We start from the raw sequence: 17876 nt of genomic DNA on the forward strand, positions 1-17876 counted from the left end.
TTGCCGCCACGACAGGCACCAACGACCTTACGGCCACAGCTCCGGTCGGCCGCCTCAACAATGGAGGCGCGGAACATGGTCCACTCAGACTCAATGTCCCCCGCCTCCCCCGGGACGTGGGAAAAGCTCTGCCGGAGGTGGGAGTTGAAACTCTTCCTGACAGGAGATTCTGCCAGATGTTCCCAGCAGTGTAAATACTTTTTGCTTTTTTTTTAATAGACATCTGTCCTGAGTACATTTTTTAATAAAAAAACGAATATCTCATTATCACAGTACAGTTAGCTTTTAATCTCTGTATTAGAAATGTACAAATGTTCAATCCTTGATGTCAGTTGAATGAGCAATTGCATTAATAAAAAAAACAAGAACACATCCTGACTTTTCTTTATTGAGGGACAATATCAAATTACAATGATCAATATTACTGTCAATATTATAGTACATTTATTCTCAGTATTACAATGACAATTACAATAACGAGTATACAGTAAATCTGAGCATCTTCCAATTCTAATTTGATGGAGTTGCCCTGGGTAAAAAATAATCAACAAGCACAGGCCCCCAGTGGCGAACTGACCACTGAGGTTGATCAGGTACATATAACGGCATAGAGATCAATTCAATGAATTCTATTGGAGTCAAACATAAACACCAGCTGTTGTGTATCTATGGCATCGGCAAGTCTCTCCCAACAAGCTAACCCATCCAGCGTTTGCTGCGAGGACCATTTATCTCAATTGCGCAACACTAAAAAGTGCAATGACTGCCCCAGATTGTACAGTTGGTCACAATGCAATGTGAGATTGTCCTGTCGAGAAGCAGGCAGACATACTGAGTGGTCTGCAGATTTTATTGGATTTCATTCATAAATATGACAATAGTGTGGGATAATCCCTGTGAATCATTCACCAAACGTTCTGAACATGTTGAAAATTCCCTTGCAACAAGAAAAGTACAAGTGAATGTCTGGCGACCGTTTGGTGATCATTTGAAATTTTGAACAAACCCTGATAAAAATCCAACAGACGCAAATCTCGCAATTGTTTGCTCCTTAGTGCGATGGGGACTTAAAAAGCTAGTGACAAGTGAGCAAGTGAAAAGATGGGCATACCCAGGACTCTTAGCTTTTAAGGAGTCTGGGGCTGGGAGTGTCTTTCCAAGGAACGGGCACGCATTAATTGGAATCAAATTAATATTTGCATTAAATGTTAACTTTTGAATGCATTTATTTTGCCACCCGCACACAGCCACACAAAGTATATTATCTCCAATGGACATATAGCGGTTTGTCTTAACCTAACGTGCAATTTCTTGCACTGTTCAATAAAGTTAGAGCACCTGGAGACAATTCGTGAGAGCAAACACAGAGCAGGTAAAGAAAGGCCTGACCTGCCCAACATGCTGCCTCATTATAAAATCCTCATGAAAAGTCTTACACCAAACAATGTAATGATTAACTAAGACAAAAGCAATTCAAAATAAATTGTCTTAACAATGGAAAACCAATACAAAACAAAGAAAAAATATCAAAACCTTCCACAGCAATGACATTGATAATAATCTTAAAACCCTGAATGCAGAATCGCAAAGCTACTGTCATCTAATTGCATACCATTTTATAGCTATAGAGGTTGAAAAGAGAATAAGGCTTCATAGTGCACAATTTCCATTCATATAATTTTAATAGGTAATTTATGTTCCGGATACCCTAAAACCTTTGTTTAATTTAAAATATATTTTATCCTCTACAAGGGAAAGGAAGGACAACCCTGTATTACGTTTACGTGTTCATTTTTCAGAATCATACAGCTAACAGTTTAACACAAGTTTGTGTTTGGCGCAGCCCGGGATCGTGGTTGTTGTGGGCTCTGATTTGAAGAGGACGGGGAAGGACAAATGTTACGGTTGTGACTGTCAGCGACACCAAGCCTTCTTCCATACTCTTCTTTCATGAAGAGCTCAACCATGAGGACCTTTTCTTTGTGGATCTTGAGGCTGATGTCCTTGGGTATGTCTGGGATCAACCAACTGATAAAGTCACTCATGAGCATCACCACATTCTGAAAAGGCGGAAGGCAGAAAATGGGCAAAGATTAGAAATGTGAGAAGAGGAAGGGCGAGTGACAAATATTGTCGTGTAGGTCTATTGAAACAACAAAGGAATATAATGCGCTTTATACATAAGTGGTTTATTTCACCCTTTTGATTTTAATATCTCACAAAGACAATTCAACCAAATACAAAATGTGGTTTCTAAATGATGACTTTATTCATTAAAGGGAGAATAAACCCTGTGATTAACCACATATTGCTGCTGATGGCTGCCTCTTTTCTAGGATGGTCAGGTAGTACATTAACACAAATGCATGCAGATAAATGAAAAAAAAAAGCAAAGATTTCAACGAGAAACCCTGGTATTTATATAATATAATATGCAGTTTATACAGTTTTAGATTCATGTGTCAATGATCAACAAAGTTTTAACTTAGTTCATTGTTAATGTTTTCAATAAAGTATCTACCTATCACCTACCTGCCTACATGTCTGTGCCTCGTCACAGTGTGTGATATACACTTAGGTTAATACGAAAAAGAGTGATTCATTTACTTAGTTAGTTTTTTGTAGTTGATCAGTTTAGTCCTCCTGTGACATGATTGTTGCATTTGAGAATAGCAGCAACTGGTCTAGAGTAGGAGGACTGGCTGTGATAGCTATAAAAATAGGGAAATGGATATTACCATAAATACAACATTTTAATTTACAGTAAGGAAAAAAAACATGTCATTAGATATTGAAATCAGCTTCTTCCACTTCCACTTCCAATCCCTTAGACCTTTGTCCGTTGGGGCACCGCTGAGGATTTGACAGTCAGTTTTCTCCATTCCTCTCTGTTCTCCGCTGTTCTCAATAGCTCGTATTTTTTTAGGCCTGTCCAATCCTTTATGTTGTCCTCCCATCTCTTTTTCTGTCTCCCTCTCTTTCTGCCTCAGTTCACTGTGCCTTGCAGGATCGCCTTGGCAAGTCCTGTTGATCTTGTGACATGGCCGTACCATTCCAGTTTCCGCCTTTTGACTGTCGTTAGTAGGTCGACGTATGGTCCAATTGCACTCTTTACACATGATTTTACCTCTTCGTTTGTGATGTGGTCTTTGTAAGATATTCCAAAGAGTCTTCTGTAGCATCGCATTTCCAGTGCCTTGATTCGCTTTTCAGTGTCTGCTGTTAGGGTCCAGGATTCACAAGCATATAGAAAGATTGAGATTACTAGGGAGCGCATTAGTCTGATCTTCGAGCTGGTAGAGATATTTTTGTTGTTACAGATGGTCTTCAGCTTGGTCATTGCATTTGTTGTTTGGGCAATCCTGGCAAGTATTTCGGGTTTAGATCCTTCATCTGAGACCACAGCACCTAGGTATTTAAAGTTGTTGACTACCTCTAGGGTCTGGTTGTTAATCTTGATGTCTCCGGTGAATCCGTTGGGGTTGTTGGTCATTAGTTTTGTTTTTTCTGCACTTATCTCCATGCCATAGTCTGTGGCTGTCTCTTCTAATCGGTGGATCAGGTCGACTAGTTCTTGTTCGTCGCCGGCAAGACCATCAATATCATCTGCAAAGCGGATATTGGTGATCTTTCTGCCTCCAATGCTCACTGAGCCTTCATGTTGTTCAAGGGCCTCTGTCATTATTCTTTCAAGGAAGATGTTGAAGAGCATGGGGGATAGCAAGCAATCTTGACGCACTCCTATTGTTGTCCTAAACCACTCTCCTATGTTGTTTTGTAGGTACACCGCGCTTGTGGCTGTCTTGTATAATTTCTTAATGACTGCAATTATATTCTCATTGATGTTATAGAGTTTCATGGTTTCCCAAAGCGCTTCATGCCACACGCGGTCGAATGCCTTCTTAAAGTCGATGAATACGTGGTAGAGATCCTGTTGGTGTTGCTGGTACTTTTCGCACAGTATCCGAACATTGAATATTTGTTCTGTGGTGTTGCGACCTGGTCTGAATCCAGCCTGTTCTTCTGCTATTATCTTTTCGGCTTGGGGCATTAGTCTTCTTAATATAACTTTTAGCATTACCTTACTGGGATGGCTGATGAGGCTGATAGTGTGGTAGTTTTGGCAGAGCTGGATATTGCCTTTTTTGAGAAGGGTGATAATAAGTGATTGTGTCCATGATGTTGGCCACTCGCCTGTTGTCCAGATTTTGTTGCAGATAAGTAAAAGTGCATCTATGATCGGGTCACCCCCCGCCTTGATCAGTTTCGCTGTGATGTTATCCACGCCTGGTGATTTTCCTGGTTTTAGTGACTGTACTGCTGTAACTATTTCTTCTCGCAGTATAGGGTCCTTGTGATTGTTTGTTGCTGCAGGGGCAGTAAGGACTTTTGGGTTGCCTTTTATTTTATGTGTGTATAGTTCGGAGCAGTATTCTGTCCATCTCTTTCTCAGTTGTGCTTCTTCGGTCAAGCAATTCCCTTTGGAGTCTTGTATTATTGTGGTCCTTGATTGCTTTGTGGAGGTGAGGTCTTTGATTGTCTGGAAGGCCTTTTTACTATTGTTTTTGAGTAGGCTGTGTTAGGGTTTTCAGGTTAGTTTGATCCTATGATTATGTTGGAATGTAGACTGTAATGATTAAATCAATCACGTCTGGCCCTCACAATGTAATAATTAAATCAACCACGTCTGGCCCTCACAATGTAATAAGTAAATCAATCACGTCTGGCCCTCACAATGCAGAGTCTGTTTCCCACAATAGTGTAAAACACCCCCTGCTCTGATCTTATCAGAGGCCGGGGGTTCACCAAACCTGTCCACTCCCACCCCCACTCTGTTCCTCCTAATAAATATGCCCTTGCAGGGAGGAGACTTTTAGACTTCATTCCTTCAACGAGTGAACTCTCCACCTGCAGGTGTCTAAAAGAACTTGCCTTGTTTTCCGTGTGGTTCTTGCAAAATAAGTTGGAGTGAGCAAATCTCTAACATTTTGGTGCCGAAACCCGGGACCCTCATACCCATCATCTGGCTGACGGAGGACGACGCGCTGTACACCGTCGACGGGCCAGCGTCCATTAGCCGGACCTGGTAAAGAAAGACCTGGGAAGGAAATTCTTCGCTGGGCCAGCATCTTAGGTCTGCCTTCGTCTGACAGAGGTGGATTGACGGGACCCGGCAGTGCAACGAACCAGGGGACAAGTAAGTTCTTGAAATTGTGTTGTGTTGTTAAACGCGTAACACATAGAGGTGCACGGGAGATAGCTTGGGTTCAAGTCCCAGTGGAAGAAACAGGCTAAGAAAGGCAGAGCTTCTTTTTCGTTCATCGAAGAAGTGTGTAGACTCTTCTTTGTCTGTTTTTCCGAGCTGAGGGATCTGGCTTGGGTTAAAGTCCCAGTGGAAGGAACGTGCTAAGAAACACGGAGCTTCTTTTTTGTTAATCAAAGAAGGGCGTAGATTTTTCTTTGTATGTTTTTCCAAGCCAAAGAATAGCTTGGGTTCAAGTCCCAGTGGAAGAAACGGGCTAAGAAAAACAGAGCTTCTTTTTCTTAATTGAAGAAGGGTGTAGATTTTTTCTTTTGTCCGTTTTTCCAAAGCTGTTTGGGAGGGTTTTACACCCATCCCTAGATAGGCCTAAAAAAGCGCTGGAGTTTGTGTGATTGAGTGTGTGACTGGTAGGATAAGTTGACTAAGAAGCAGTTCTAGCATTGATCCACGGCAATAATACAGGCTAGTAATTTGTTGAAAGGTCAATTTAAACCTGCATTGAGGATCCTCAAAGAAAAAAAAATTGAAAAAAAAAAATTGTAAAACCTTAAGCTACTAAAATTAAGATGGGAAATAAGAACGGTAAATCTCTTGCTCTGCTCTTCTTTAAAACGAGAAGTTCATGGCAAGTAGATTTCTTAATTGTATGCAATACATGCTGAAGTGGAAGAAAATGTATGGAGTACAAGGAAATTTGAAATGTGGAAGAAGTGGATTGTGCTAAAATGTGGTTGAAAGCTTCACAAGAAAGAAGAGAACAAATCCAAAAGACAAAAGATAGAAAGTTGAAAAGTGATGAGGCCGCCATTCAATTGAGATTTGAAAAAGAATTCAGGGTGCATAGTGGCATCCCATTCAATGATACAGCTGAGGGTGCTTATCAACAACAGCTCAAAAATGCGCTCCTCACTAATTTCCGCCCTGAAATAGGCAACTTGGTGAGGAAACATTTGGTGGAAGTGGATGTTGCAAGTGTGACAACAACTATGCAATGGGCCAGACATGCTGGAAAAGTGATCAAAAAAAGGCAAAAGTTCTGATGTATTTCATCTAGATAATGATGATGATGAACTAGATGAAGATACAACAGTCTTCTTCCAAGGGTCCCAGCAGGTTAGAGGGAGAGGTAGAGGCCAACAAGGTCGCAGGCCGCCATATAATTCAAAACCCCCACGAGATTCTGACAATTGTTGGAACTGTGGGAAACGAGGACACTTAGCAAGAGTGTGTCGTTTTGCAAAACAATATCAATCAAAGGGTGGAGGAAAGAGCAGAGGAGAAGCCAAATGTTTAGCATGACAAGCTTCCTCCTCTTTGACCGCTTATGCTCATACAGAGAAAGAAAGAATAGATGCCCATATGACAGCAAAACATGTCATTGTCAGATTATTAGAATTTTTTTTAGATTATTAGAAGTCCTGTCCATCCAAGAAGTATGACAATGCTGTTTGTATGCCCAAATTACAAATGACTAGAGCTCAAATTGTGTTACACTGAAGTTAAAATATGCAAATCAAGTGGTAAAGAAATGCAACTTGCTTCTAGAAGATAAATAAATAAAATTAGAATGTGCTGTCCTCGTGTGCATGGGAGGGACCAGCTCATGATCGACCACAGGAAATGGCCAGCCTGTGACGAATCATTGTTGCTGGGAACTACCTTTTGCATGCGAGAGCTGTGCATGTGTGTGCGTATATGTTAAAATGATGAACATTGGCTAAAGTTTTAGTATAAAAAAAATTTGCTAGACTGTGGTCTATCCAATTTGCACCGCAGAACAGAAATGATTTTGGAAGATAAAAATGAGAGGAAAAAGAGAGAAATCTGTTTGCAAGCAGAAACTAATCCACACTAGTGCATGTTAAGTGTCGAGCCCACATGAGAAATTCGGAAAAAAAAAAAAAAAAAAAAAAAAAAAATGACAGAACATGCTTTCAGGAATTGGAAGAAGCTAAACTGTGAATTTAAGATTTTGCAATGCTACATTTAATAGGAATAATTGATTGGTTGTGTTATAAGATTATACAAAATTCTAAATGCAAGCTAAATCTGAGAGATTGAGTTCTTCAAATTTAAAAACAAAGAAAAAATTCAGATTAATTTGCCAGTTGTTTGTTTCAGTTAAGTTTTTTTTTGAATTGGTGGATTGTTCTACCAGGAAAGCTAAGTTGAAAATGATATATGAATGTTGTGTGGTGAGCTTGGATGAATTGGGACCAATGTGATAGAAAGACTCCTTTTTGGAGACTGCGTGTGAGATGCAAATGAACATTGATGAATGATAGCCTGAATGAAAAGAAATTACAGGTTGAATGGTTGAAGTCGTTGGCGACTACTATAGAGAATTAGTAGAGCGACTTTGATGAAAGAGTGATTTTGAGCAGGTTGAATGTTAGGAAGAAACGCGTAGCTTTTGGATTGATAATTAACTAGAAAAAAAATGGAGAACCAGTAACACATGTAGAAGATGTGTGAACTGAGAAATTGAGAAGCGTTTTGGAAAGTAAGTCAAATTAAATAATGATGGAATCGTATGTAGTAAAGAACACATTCTCCCAAAAAGTTTGTCAAGGTGTGAGGCATGGGCGTTGCCAGGCCTCAAAAAGGGGGGGAGTGAGTAGGACAGATAGTGGAAGATAGTAATAATACAACACTTTATGACAATGAATTTTCGAATACATTTGGTGTTATATTGTGGTAAATTTTTTGTTCTGGTGTAGATAGGTTAGCAACACGAGAGATTTAGAGGTTCAAAAGAAAGACAGTTAAAAGAAAACATTTTTGATTTGGACAATTGCAGGCTAACAGGAACATGAGAACGATAAGAACTACGAGGGGAGATCCAATTTCATTGGGGAGATTGAGAATTCACAGCACCATACTCTAAGTCACATTTTTGAGCAAGCATGACAATAACATGTGATAGGTCAAGACATACAGATCAGGGCTTGATGTGGAAAGCAGACCTCGATGAGTTGATTTTCAATAATGATACTGAAGACAACATACTGTCCGATTAAATTGGAACTATAGATAGATAAAATGTAGCTCAAAAAAAAAAAAAAAAAAAAAAAAAAAAAATAGGATGAGTTGCAGGATTTACGATATAAAAACGAGACCTCTGTTATTAGAAGAATTTGAAGTTTGGTAAACAAACATTACCAGCAAATTGATGGAAGCAGCTACATTTGGAGATAGTCTTACAAGTGTTCAAACCAGCCTGTCATTCTCAGTGTCAGGGCCCCTGAAACCCAATCCGAGTCTTCGCCTGCAGCCGTGAACAACCACAAAATGGTGCCTGGCTCTGAAGCACCTTTGACCTTTGGCGAAGGACAAGAAAAGACTGCTGTTGTGCTTGGAGGAGGACAAGTACACTCCAGAGGAAATATCCTCGGGGACGAGAAAAGACAGTGGAAAGCGGAGGAACTCACAATGATGAAAATTGACTCATTTGAACAATGGACTCATTCAAGAGTGATGGATGGGGTCGCTCTGAAGCAACAACAAAAGAACACCAACTTGATAGGGTGAAGTGCGGCAAAAAGATATGGACTTGGAGTGTCTGACAACCAAATCGCACTCCTTGCTACGGCGTTCCCAAATTTGGTGAAGCTTGGTTCAAAGTGGAAGGGAGGTTCATTGTGCACTGAGTTTGACAGAACTGAGGAGATTTGATAAATAAATAAATAAAAAATTTGAAAAATACGTAGGGCTACAGATTATAATCAGAGATTGAACGGATTTGGATAAAACAAATAGGCTAAAACGGTAGGAAACAAGAGCAAGATCTTATATTTTGGCTCATCAAGCTTAAGACGTAGAGGTCGAGTTATATAAATTTTAGAACAGGACATTTGGCAGTCAGGAGGAAGCTAGGTTGCTCAATGTACCTACTCAATACAATAGTAAGGTTTTTTATACCACAGTGGAGGTTGGATGGTCAGAAAGTTAGGTACAATTTTTGACATTCACACAATCATGCATAGGAGTCACAAGGCGACAGTTAACAAGACAATGACTGCAATAGGGGCCACCTACGACTGCACCGACATGGAAAAGTAGAAGTGAGAGAGCAGAGTATGGGATTATATGCTAAAACGTCTGCTATACAGTTACCAATAGGAGATTCTATCAAGAGAAGCTACATGAGAGATGGATTAGAATCTCTTTGTCTGCGTGGGTGCGTGTGTGTGTGTGTGTGTGTGTGCGTGTGTGTGTGTGTGTGTGTACACCCTGTGTGGGTGCGAGCGTGTGAGGACAAAGAAGACATGGATAAGACAATCTCTTTTAAACCAGGAGGCAATAAATGGGAACGCCCCTGTCATAAATAGTTTTTGGTTAAAGGGAATCATTAGGAAGTGTTCAAACTCTTCCCGCAAACATTCCTATTTGCCAGTTAAATGGGCACTACAATTGACTACGAGAGTTGCAAACAACAGATGAAGAGCAGTCCTTGGCAGATTATATGATCAGGACGCTCAAACTGTGTCAAAGACAAATTTACTGCTGCTTGATCTTTCCTCCTCACAGGTCGACAACCCCATCAATCCAGGAGACTGGGTCTACATCGAGGTCATCAAAAGAAGGAACTGGGCCAGCCACGACGGGAGGGACCATTCCAAGTCTTGCTGACTACACATGTTGCATCCAAGGTTGCAGGACCCACAAATGCATTAACGACGACTGCTCTCCAGGAGGAAACTGGATGGGAGCTTTGGACATCACCGCTGTGTGCCAGGATGAGAGAGCCGTTTTCAAGGTGTAAGGGCTCTACTACCAACATGGCTGCACCATCGGACGGGACCTACTTCAGCCAGAAGTTCAGAGGCACTGCCCCACCTGCATCCTATGAGTGCACGTGCCTGTTCAGTACGGATCATGGTTTTGTGGTCACAGGAGTTGTCCGATGCTGCCTGCCAACTGGACAAGAGTGTGTGCGCCGGTGTGTGTGACAGACCTCACCTACAGACTAGAACATCATCAGCTGACGAAAACACGGGCACATATACAACTTCTTAGACGTGACAGTTGTGATAATGATAATGAGACGTGGATTGCGTAGATGCTGTTCTGTTGAGCATGTTTTACAGAAACTTGATGATTTGACCATCGAAAATGCTTCACAAGTGATGGATACAATGATGTACTGTTTCTGTGTTTTTGTTTTTTATTGATAGCATTCTGGTCGTCTTAGGCAAAGGGACCGTGTAAGAATTTTCCTGCTAATAACATCTGGCCAGCAGGTTTTTCGCTTACACAATAAGTTTGAGGTAATGCCTCATCTTCACTGGAAAGTGTTGCTATCATTGTTTGTTGTTTTTATTTTTACCATTCTACTTTCTTCATTATACGTATATATGTTTTTTTTTCTCTTGCTTATCGTTGTTGTTTGGGGTGGCATAATCATATGATAAATCAGGAGGGAGATGTTAGGGTTTTCAGGTTAGTTTGATCCTATGATTATGTTGGAATGTAGACTGTAATGATTAAATCAATCACGTCTGGCCCTCACAATGTAATAATTAAATCAATCACGTCTGGCCCTCACAATGCAGAGTCTGTTTCCCACAATAGTGTAAAACACCCCCTGCTCTGATCTTATCAGAGGCCGGGGGTTCACCAAACCTGTCCACTCCCACCCCCACTCTGTTCCTCCTAATAAATATGCCCTTGCAGGGAGGAGACTTTTAGACTTCATTCCTTCAACGAGTGAACTCTCCACCTGCAGGTGTCTAAAAGAACTTGCCTTGTTTTCCGTGTGGTTCTTGCAAAATAAGTTGGAGTGAGCAAATCTCTAACAGGCTGTCTTCAATATCTTTGCACTGGTCTCCAATCCACGCTTCTCTAGCTTGGTTTATTTCTTTTTTAACTCGTAGGTTGGTCTTTCTGTATTGTGTCAGGCCCTCTGTTGTGTTCTTTTTCCATCTCAGCTCTCTGCGTTTATCACATAGCTCCAGCATTTCGTCAGTTATCCATGGTTTCTTCTTCGGGCGGTGTTTTCCGATAATGTCACTAGCTGTTTCAGTGATGGCTGAGGTAAAGGAATGTGTTAAGGATTCTACATCTACATCTTCATTCAATGCGAGTAGTGGTGCAAATTTTCCTCCGATGTTGGCCTTGAAGGATTACAAAATGGTAGGATCTTTCAGCTTTTCTAGGTTGAATTTTAGTCTGGTGCCCCCAGCTTTCTGGATCTTTTTCAGACGTAGGGAAAAGGTCATCATTACGAGGCTGTGGTCACTTCCAATATCTGCTCCTGGGAATGTTCTTGTCCTTGCGATGTTTACACTAGATTTGAAGCGTTGTTGGATCATGATATAGTCAATTTGGCTTTGGTAAAGTCCTCCTGGGCTGAGCCAGGTCATTCTTCTTGATTTCTTGTGTGGCCCCAGAGTGTTCATGATTTTAAGTTCATTCAAGCTGGCAAATTCAAGAAGCCGCTGCCCTCTGTCATTTGAGATGTCATTACAGTAGGGTCCACATGTACTTTTCCAGTCGTTGAAGGCATCCTTTCCTATCTTTCCATTCTAGTCACCCTGCACGACTAATATGTCTTTTTTTTGTGTTTCGTCAATTACTTTTTGTAGTTGATGGTAAAAGTCTTCGACTTCTTCATCTGGGTGGTCTGTTGTTGGTGCATACGCTTGTATTATGGTGAGGTTGAAAGGCAGTGATTTCAATCGTATGGTTATGATCCGGCTGTTGATGGGTCGGCATGCAACTACTGCCCCTGTGACCTCTTTGTTAACAAGGAACCCTACTCCATGTTCATGGCGGTCTTCTCTGCCACTAAAATAGAGTTTATGATTCTCTGGTGTGGTTCTTTCTCCAAAATTCTTGTAGCGCACTTCGCATAGACCTAAGATGGTCCATCTGTATCGTTTCATTTCATGGTCCAGTTGTTCCAACTTCCCAATACCCCTGAGGGTCCGCACATTCCATGTGCCAATGACGATGTTGTTCCTGGCACGGATGCTCTTATTTGATCCATCAGTAGCATATTTTCCACTCCCACCCTGACAGCCCTCGACGGAAGAGGCGGTCCTTTTTAACCCGGGCGACGACCGAGCCGGTATGGAATTTTTTGTAACTGTCGTTCTCTCTTGCGGTGTGTCTTGGGCATTGTCGTGTGGCGGAGCCCATCCCTCTCCACGCCAGACCACAGCCGATGTCCTCCCACTCGGAGGCTCGCCCTGGTCCCAAACACATAGCCGTTGGATTCCTCCTGGATCCTCTTCCGCCTTGGCCGTTCGCCCCCACTAGGGGGATTCGCCCAGTGATGTTGTGTTAACATCACCCCCTCACACGGTTTGGCACGCTTGCTGAAGCGAGTGACTGGGGTATGGCGCTTAGAGCCACGTGTGAGAGATTAGGAGATGGAGGAGAACCAGTGAGCCTGACAATCCCAAGGGAATCAGCAGTCAGCCATCAAAGGTACTATCTCTCTCCAGAGCCCCCTATACAATCAGCTATACGCTGTCAAATGTTCTTTGTCTCAAAAATGGTCCTTTCCTGCAATACGTGGCTGCGGACAACTTTGTCTCTTCCTTCACTGTCCATAATTTCATTAATAGAGCGGTAGGATCGTTGCCCCCTAATGAGGAAAGGTTAAAAAAATGCTAATATGAAGAGCCGCTTTTAAGAAGTTGCGGCTCTCTGTCATTTAATTCTGCCTAGGCCAGATTTCATTACCCGAAAACAAAAATACAGGATGTCGAGGACATTACTTGGTTGCCAGCTTGGACGATATAGCAAATAAAATCGTTTTGTCAGGATATAAATGACTCAATTGCTGTTTGCCCAACGTGTCTTATAGTATAAGTGTTTTAGGTTTAAATACAAACACTTAATATTGAGAGAAAACTGCTAAGTCTAAACAAGAGGTAAAGAAGAGTGAAGCATTGAAGGCTACGACGGCTGCTTTTTCATAGCCTTAACCCACTACCCAAGGAAACTAGGCCAGATTTGAAGGCTGGTTCTCAAAGGCTGGACACTGGCAGTGTGGTCTGGGTGCGCCAGAAATGACGTCATGTCGTGCCTTTATTGTGCGTGAAAAAACACAGCCTATTCATTTGTATGCAGCTATGCCGCCTGTCCAAGTGCTCCAAAGTTTATGCGGTTCACGGTGGGGGGGCCTTCCAAGGCTGCGAAGGACCGAGCCTTCAAACTGTCCTTGGAGGAACCAGCCTGTGAATTTGGACACAGCGACAGGTGCTTAAAAAGATCCATGTTTGACCCTCAAGTGTCACCAACAGCCTGGCTCGTAGAAGCATGCTCTATCAAATCCCCTTATCACGAACCTTCTCTCCAATGGAGCTGAACACCTTCTTCAACTTGTGTACCCCATGCATATTAACATAACAGCATAACTGTAAAATATGCCAGAGCCAGCCAAAAGTCTAATTATTATCTGCAGTTCTTGGCCAGATTTACAGTGGCACCCTGGAAGGACTACACGTCTTAATACAGTGCCCACTGCTCACACTAAAAAAGTTACAAGCAGTAAAGTATGACTAATATCAAACAGACAAACAAGCAATTAATGCAGAGCAAAAAATATTTACAAAAGGTAGATAAAGTGTGGGAATGAACCAAAAATACAACAAACATCACATGCAAGATAAGATGGTAGTGAGAGAAGCTCAGTGCTGACAGGTGTGGTTGTCAACAAGCCAGCATTTTAATTGCAAACGGAATGAAACAGGTTTCAGGCAATCAATGCTTAAAGTCATTGATTTCTCAAATTGTTTAAGGAATGCTATTCCATTCTTTCTACGTTCTAACAGAGAAGCCTGACTGACTAAATGTTTTTAGTTTGTAATATTAGGCTTTTGTGGACAGGTGAATTGATTACTCATCTATCCAACCAAAAAGGACTTTCTACCAAAAGTATTCCTACCCTTTCTTTTTTGAGCAGTTGATAGCTCTTATCATCAGAACCTTTGTTGGCTGACCTCTTTTTGGGATTGTAATTTTGGATTGAAATAGTCTTCATTAGAGTAGAAATGTTTCAACTAAACTGTGTTTTTTTACATATATAATTTTTACTTTGGTTAATCTTTATCCTATCCAAATTTATATTTAAATGTATTTATCCAAATTTACTATTAAGATTGGAATACTGCTTTGCTATTAATGTGTCTATTTTATATCAACAACTATTTGTGGCATACATAAACAGCTATACTCATTAACATCAGTTGTGTAATTAAATAATCCACATTGTTACTCCATCCAGTAAGTAAGAGAATAAAACAAGTCTAACCGGTCCTGCTAAGGACAGCTAAAATATTTTAAGTGACAAATGCACCAGATTTGTCACAGATGAGGCAGGGCAACCATGTGCATCTCAAACTTCTTTATTTAAGGAAGGAAGTGGGAGACTGAAATGAGCAGCAGATCAGGTCTGGCAGAGAATGAAGCAGAGCGAGCAAACCGGCAGACATGACGTAGAGCTGAGACATAGTCAGGGACAGGCTGAGAGCCATGCTGGGCAGCTTTCAGGAATGGTCGGGTGAACAAGCAAGCTCGGTGAGCAACAAGAGTCAGAACAGGCAGGGAGCAGAAACAAGTAACAAACAAGTTACAGAAGACAGGACCAGAGAGACAGAACTGTCTAAGGTGCTGATTTAAGGCTGGACTTTGGGCTGCAACTTTCAACCTTTTCCACTTGCGTTCTTAGGTGTGCTCCACACAAACGTTATTGACACTCGTAGCCAACCTTTTCCTCTTCCGGGGCTTAGAGCTACAGCTGTTGCAGAGACAAAACCAGAGGCTGTAGCTGTCAAAGGCAAGAAACCAGAGGTTGCTGCTGTCAAGCAGACGAGACCAGAGGGTGCAGGTGTCAAGCAGACAAGACCAGAGGCTGCAGCTATCGCAGTAACGAGACAGTGAGCTACAGCTGTTGAAGCAGCGAGACAGGAAGCTGCAGCTGTTGTGGGAACGTGACCAGAGGCTGCAGCAGTCGAGAAGACGGGGTCTAGGAACTGAGGACGGAGCCATTGAAGACAGCGCGTCAGGTCCAGGCAGGCGTTGTGCAGGTTGAGGGGAGGTGAATGGGTGGCCTAAACGCTGGAGAACTCGGGCCAGCTCTTGGGACTGCTGTTGCTGGAGCTCCTGGTGCTGCCGCTGTAGTTGCTGCTGGGCGAACTGGGTAAAAATGCAGTGTGTTCACCAGAAACCCAGCGTGGTCAGAGAGGTTCGAGGCAGAGTACGTGTGCATATTTGGTTGGTTCATTGGGTCATGGACGAGGTAGGGAAACTATGTGTATCACAAACTTCTTTATTTAAGGAAAAGGGAAGTGGGAGACAGAGACGAGCAGCAGATCAGGTCTGGCAGAGAACAAAACAGAGCGAGCAAACCGGCAGCTAGGATGTAGAGCTGAACGTGGTCAGGGACAGGCAGAGAGTCAGGCCGGACAGAGTTTAGGACTGGTCGGGTGAACAGGCAAGATAGGTCGACAACAAGAGTCAGAACAGGTAACAGGCAGAGAGCACAAATAAGTAACAAACCGAGAGGGAGCAAGCCAGGCGAACCAACCATGAGTGACAGGAGTGCAGGGTTTAAATAGCAGAGTTAGCAAGCCAGGAGCAGGTGTGGTGATAAACAGGTGTCAGGCAATCAGTGCTGATTACTTGGAGGGCATGGCTGAGGGCAATGTATATCACAGAACATGAGGGGTAGGAGGAGAAAGACAGAACTGTCCAGGGTGCTGATTGGAGGGATATGTGACACGTGATACTGATTAACGAGAGAAAGCGCTACTACAATTTAGACAGTGAAGTAAAATAATACATTTATGACCTCTTATAAACCCGATAAATACAGTATTGTAAACTGTAGATTTGTGTATACATTATCAGGCCAAATTTTCTTGCCCCTCCACTTTCCTTCACTTATGCTTCTCACTTCTGCTCAATTTTAAGGTAGGTCACGTGACGAAAGGCAACAGGGAAATAGACAATGAACAGAAAGTAAAAATTCTAGCTGAAGATGCTGTTATCGGATGGATTTGTCTTGACCCAGAGAAATGTGTTTACTGTCCTGGCTAAAAGGTCTTGTATTCCTCCATTTGTGAACACTTCCCCTCTTAGGCCAGCTAATGATAACAAAGAGTGTTTCCATTACCATAAACCTGGACTTGTCATCGCGTTCTGCACCGCCTTGAAACGAAAGCAGAAACGTCTGCACCCCGAAAAAAGCATCGAATTAATAATTTCTGACCCACAGAATTCAACCCTCAATGCCAGCCAAAATTCTAACTCTTGTTTTAAGCCCTTGATTTTTGTGTGGCAAATCTCTCTGGCATCGCAACCGATGTGTCCAATCTGCATTCTCAGGGACACTAGTGCTTTGAAATCAGTAATTTTAGCCAGTGCCTTGCCATTTTCTTCTGAATCGTTTTGTGGGTATGAAACTGTCCGAGGGGTAATTGAGATGGGACGTTTATGTTGTTCATTTTGTGTATGTGAAATTAGAACTTATTACTGGCTGTTTTCCGATTAATTTTTGCACTGAGTTGCTCATTGGCGGTGTGGAAACACTCATGGGAAATGACATAGGTCGGCGTAACGTTACTCGTCTATCAGACATTGAAGACGGTCTTTAAAGCAGTGACAAAAGTGCCCCAAAACTATATACTGCCCAGTTGCATAACAACCCCGGTATTGACCTGTGTGACAGTAAATTTATGCTTCCAGATACCTCGAAAAGCAAAACGGGCACTACTGTGTTCTGCAACTACGTGTGCAGAGAGAATCCAAGTGTTAGGCAGAAGTGAGTTGCAAACAGCTTGACAACTCTCACTCTGGTTACTTTGTCCAAAACGTTTGCTCACAAATGGTACCCAATCATTACTGCTGACCCAAACTTGCATTTCTAAGAAGGAAGTATAAATTTCTAAGAAGGAAGTGGCAACTTACTACTGCCCACCAATCTTAGCTCATGTACATAAAAAAAACACTCTTCTGAACATCGAAATGAACCAAAGAATTACCAGTTCTGTCATGTTCTTAGTTTGCTTGGTTTTGATTTGGACTTTGGTTTGTTTTTATTTTTGCTTTTGTCAGTGTTATGTTTTCCTTGTGCTTCTTTTCTTTTCTGTCTCGTTAGATCCTTGTTTCCACCTGTTCTCGTTAGCCCCGCCTCTTGTCTCTTCCAATCACTTCCTTCAGCCACTTGTCCAGCCCCGTTTGTCACATCTTGTTTCTGTTACGTCTTGCTCCCGTCCATGTGAAGTCCAAAACTTTTTGCTAATGTTTATTTTTTTTTATTACTTTGTTTAGAGCTCTGTTTAAGTTTTACATCTCCCGTAGTACCTTGTTTTGCCTTTTATTTTTTTTATATCAAATTAATCCTTACCTGTACTCCCGCCTTGTTACCTTGCATTTAGGTCCTAAACCCTGACAGAATCACCCAACAAAATCTGCACCCAGCAGGAAGCACACAACGACCCTTATGATGTCATCAATCTGCCTCCTTCTGCGCTCAGCCTGCTGACAACCCCTGAACCTTCGGAGTATGCCCTGCCTCTTCCTCCATGTCTCCAGGTCCTAGTTTCTCTCTCACACACACATCCTGCAACAACCACCCGACCTCGCTCCGGCAGTACAG

The 17876-nt window shown here is 42.1% G+C and overlaps 1 protein-coding gene across 12 annotated transcripts in view; it reads right to left on the reverse strand.

Annotated features, from left to right (window-relative positions):
• Positions 1-372: 372 nt before the first annotated feature.
• ano1a (anoctamin 1, calcium activated chloride channel a) overlaps positions 373-17876 on the reverse strand; it is a 199174-nt gene continuing 181670 nt past the window's right edge. For 11 of the 12 annotated variants that reach the window (XM_068650430.1, XM_068650431.1, XM_068650434.1 and 8 more), the window contains one exon: positions 373-2060. In XM_068650430.1, coding sequence (XP_068506531.1) covers positions 1818-2060 — 243 coding nt within the window. In that variant the 3' untranslated portion in view covers positions 373-1817. The remainder of the gene's footprint in view (positions 2061-17876) is intronic. The other variant, XR_011086715.1, reaches the window with a different exon arrangement.

Source organism: Syngnathus scovelli, chromosome 4 (genome assembly GCF_024217435.2).
Source record: "Syngnathus scovelli strain Florida chromosome 4, RoL_Ssco_1.2, whole genome shotgun sequence".
NCBI classification, from domain to species: Eukaryota; Metazoa; Chordata; class Actinopteri; order Syngnathiformes; family Syngnathidae; genus Syngnathus; species Syngnathus scovelli.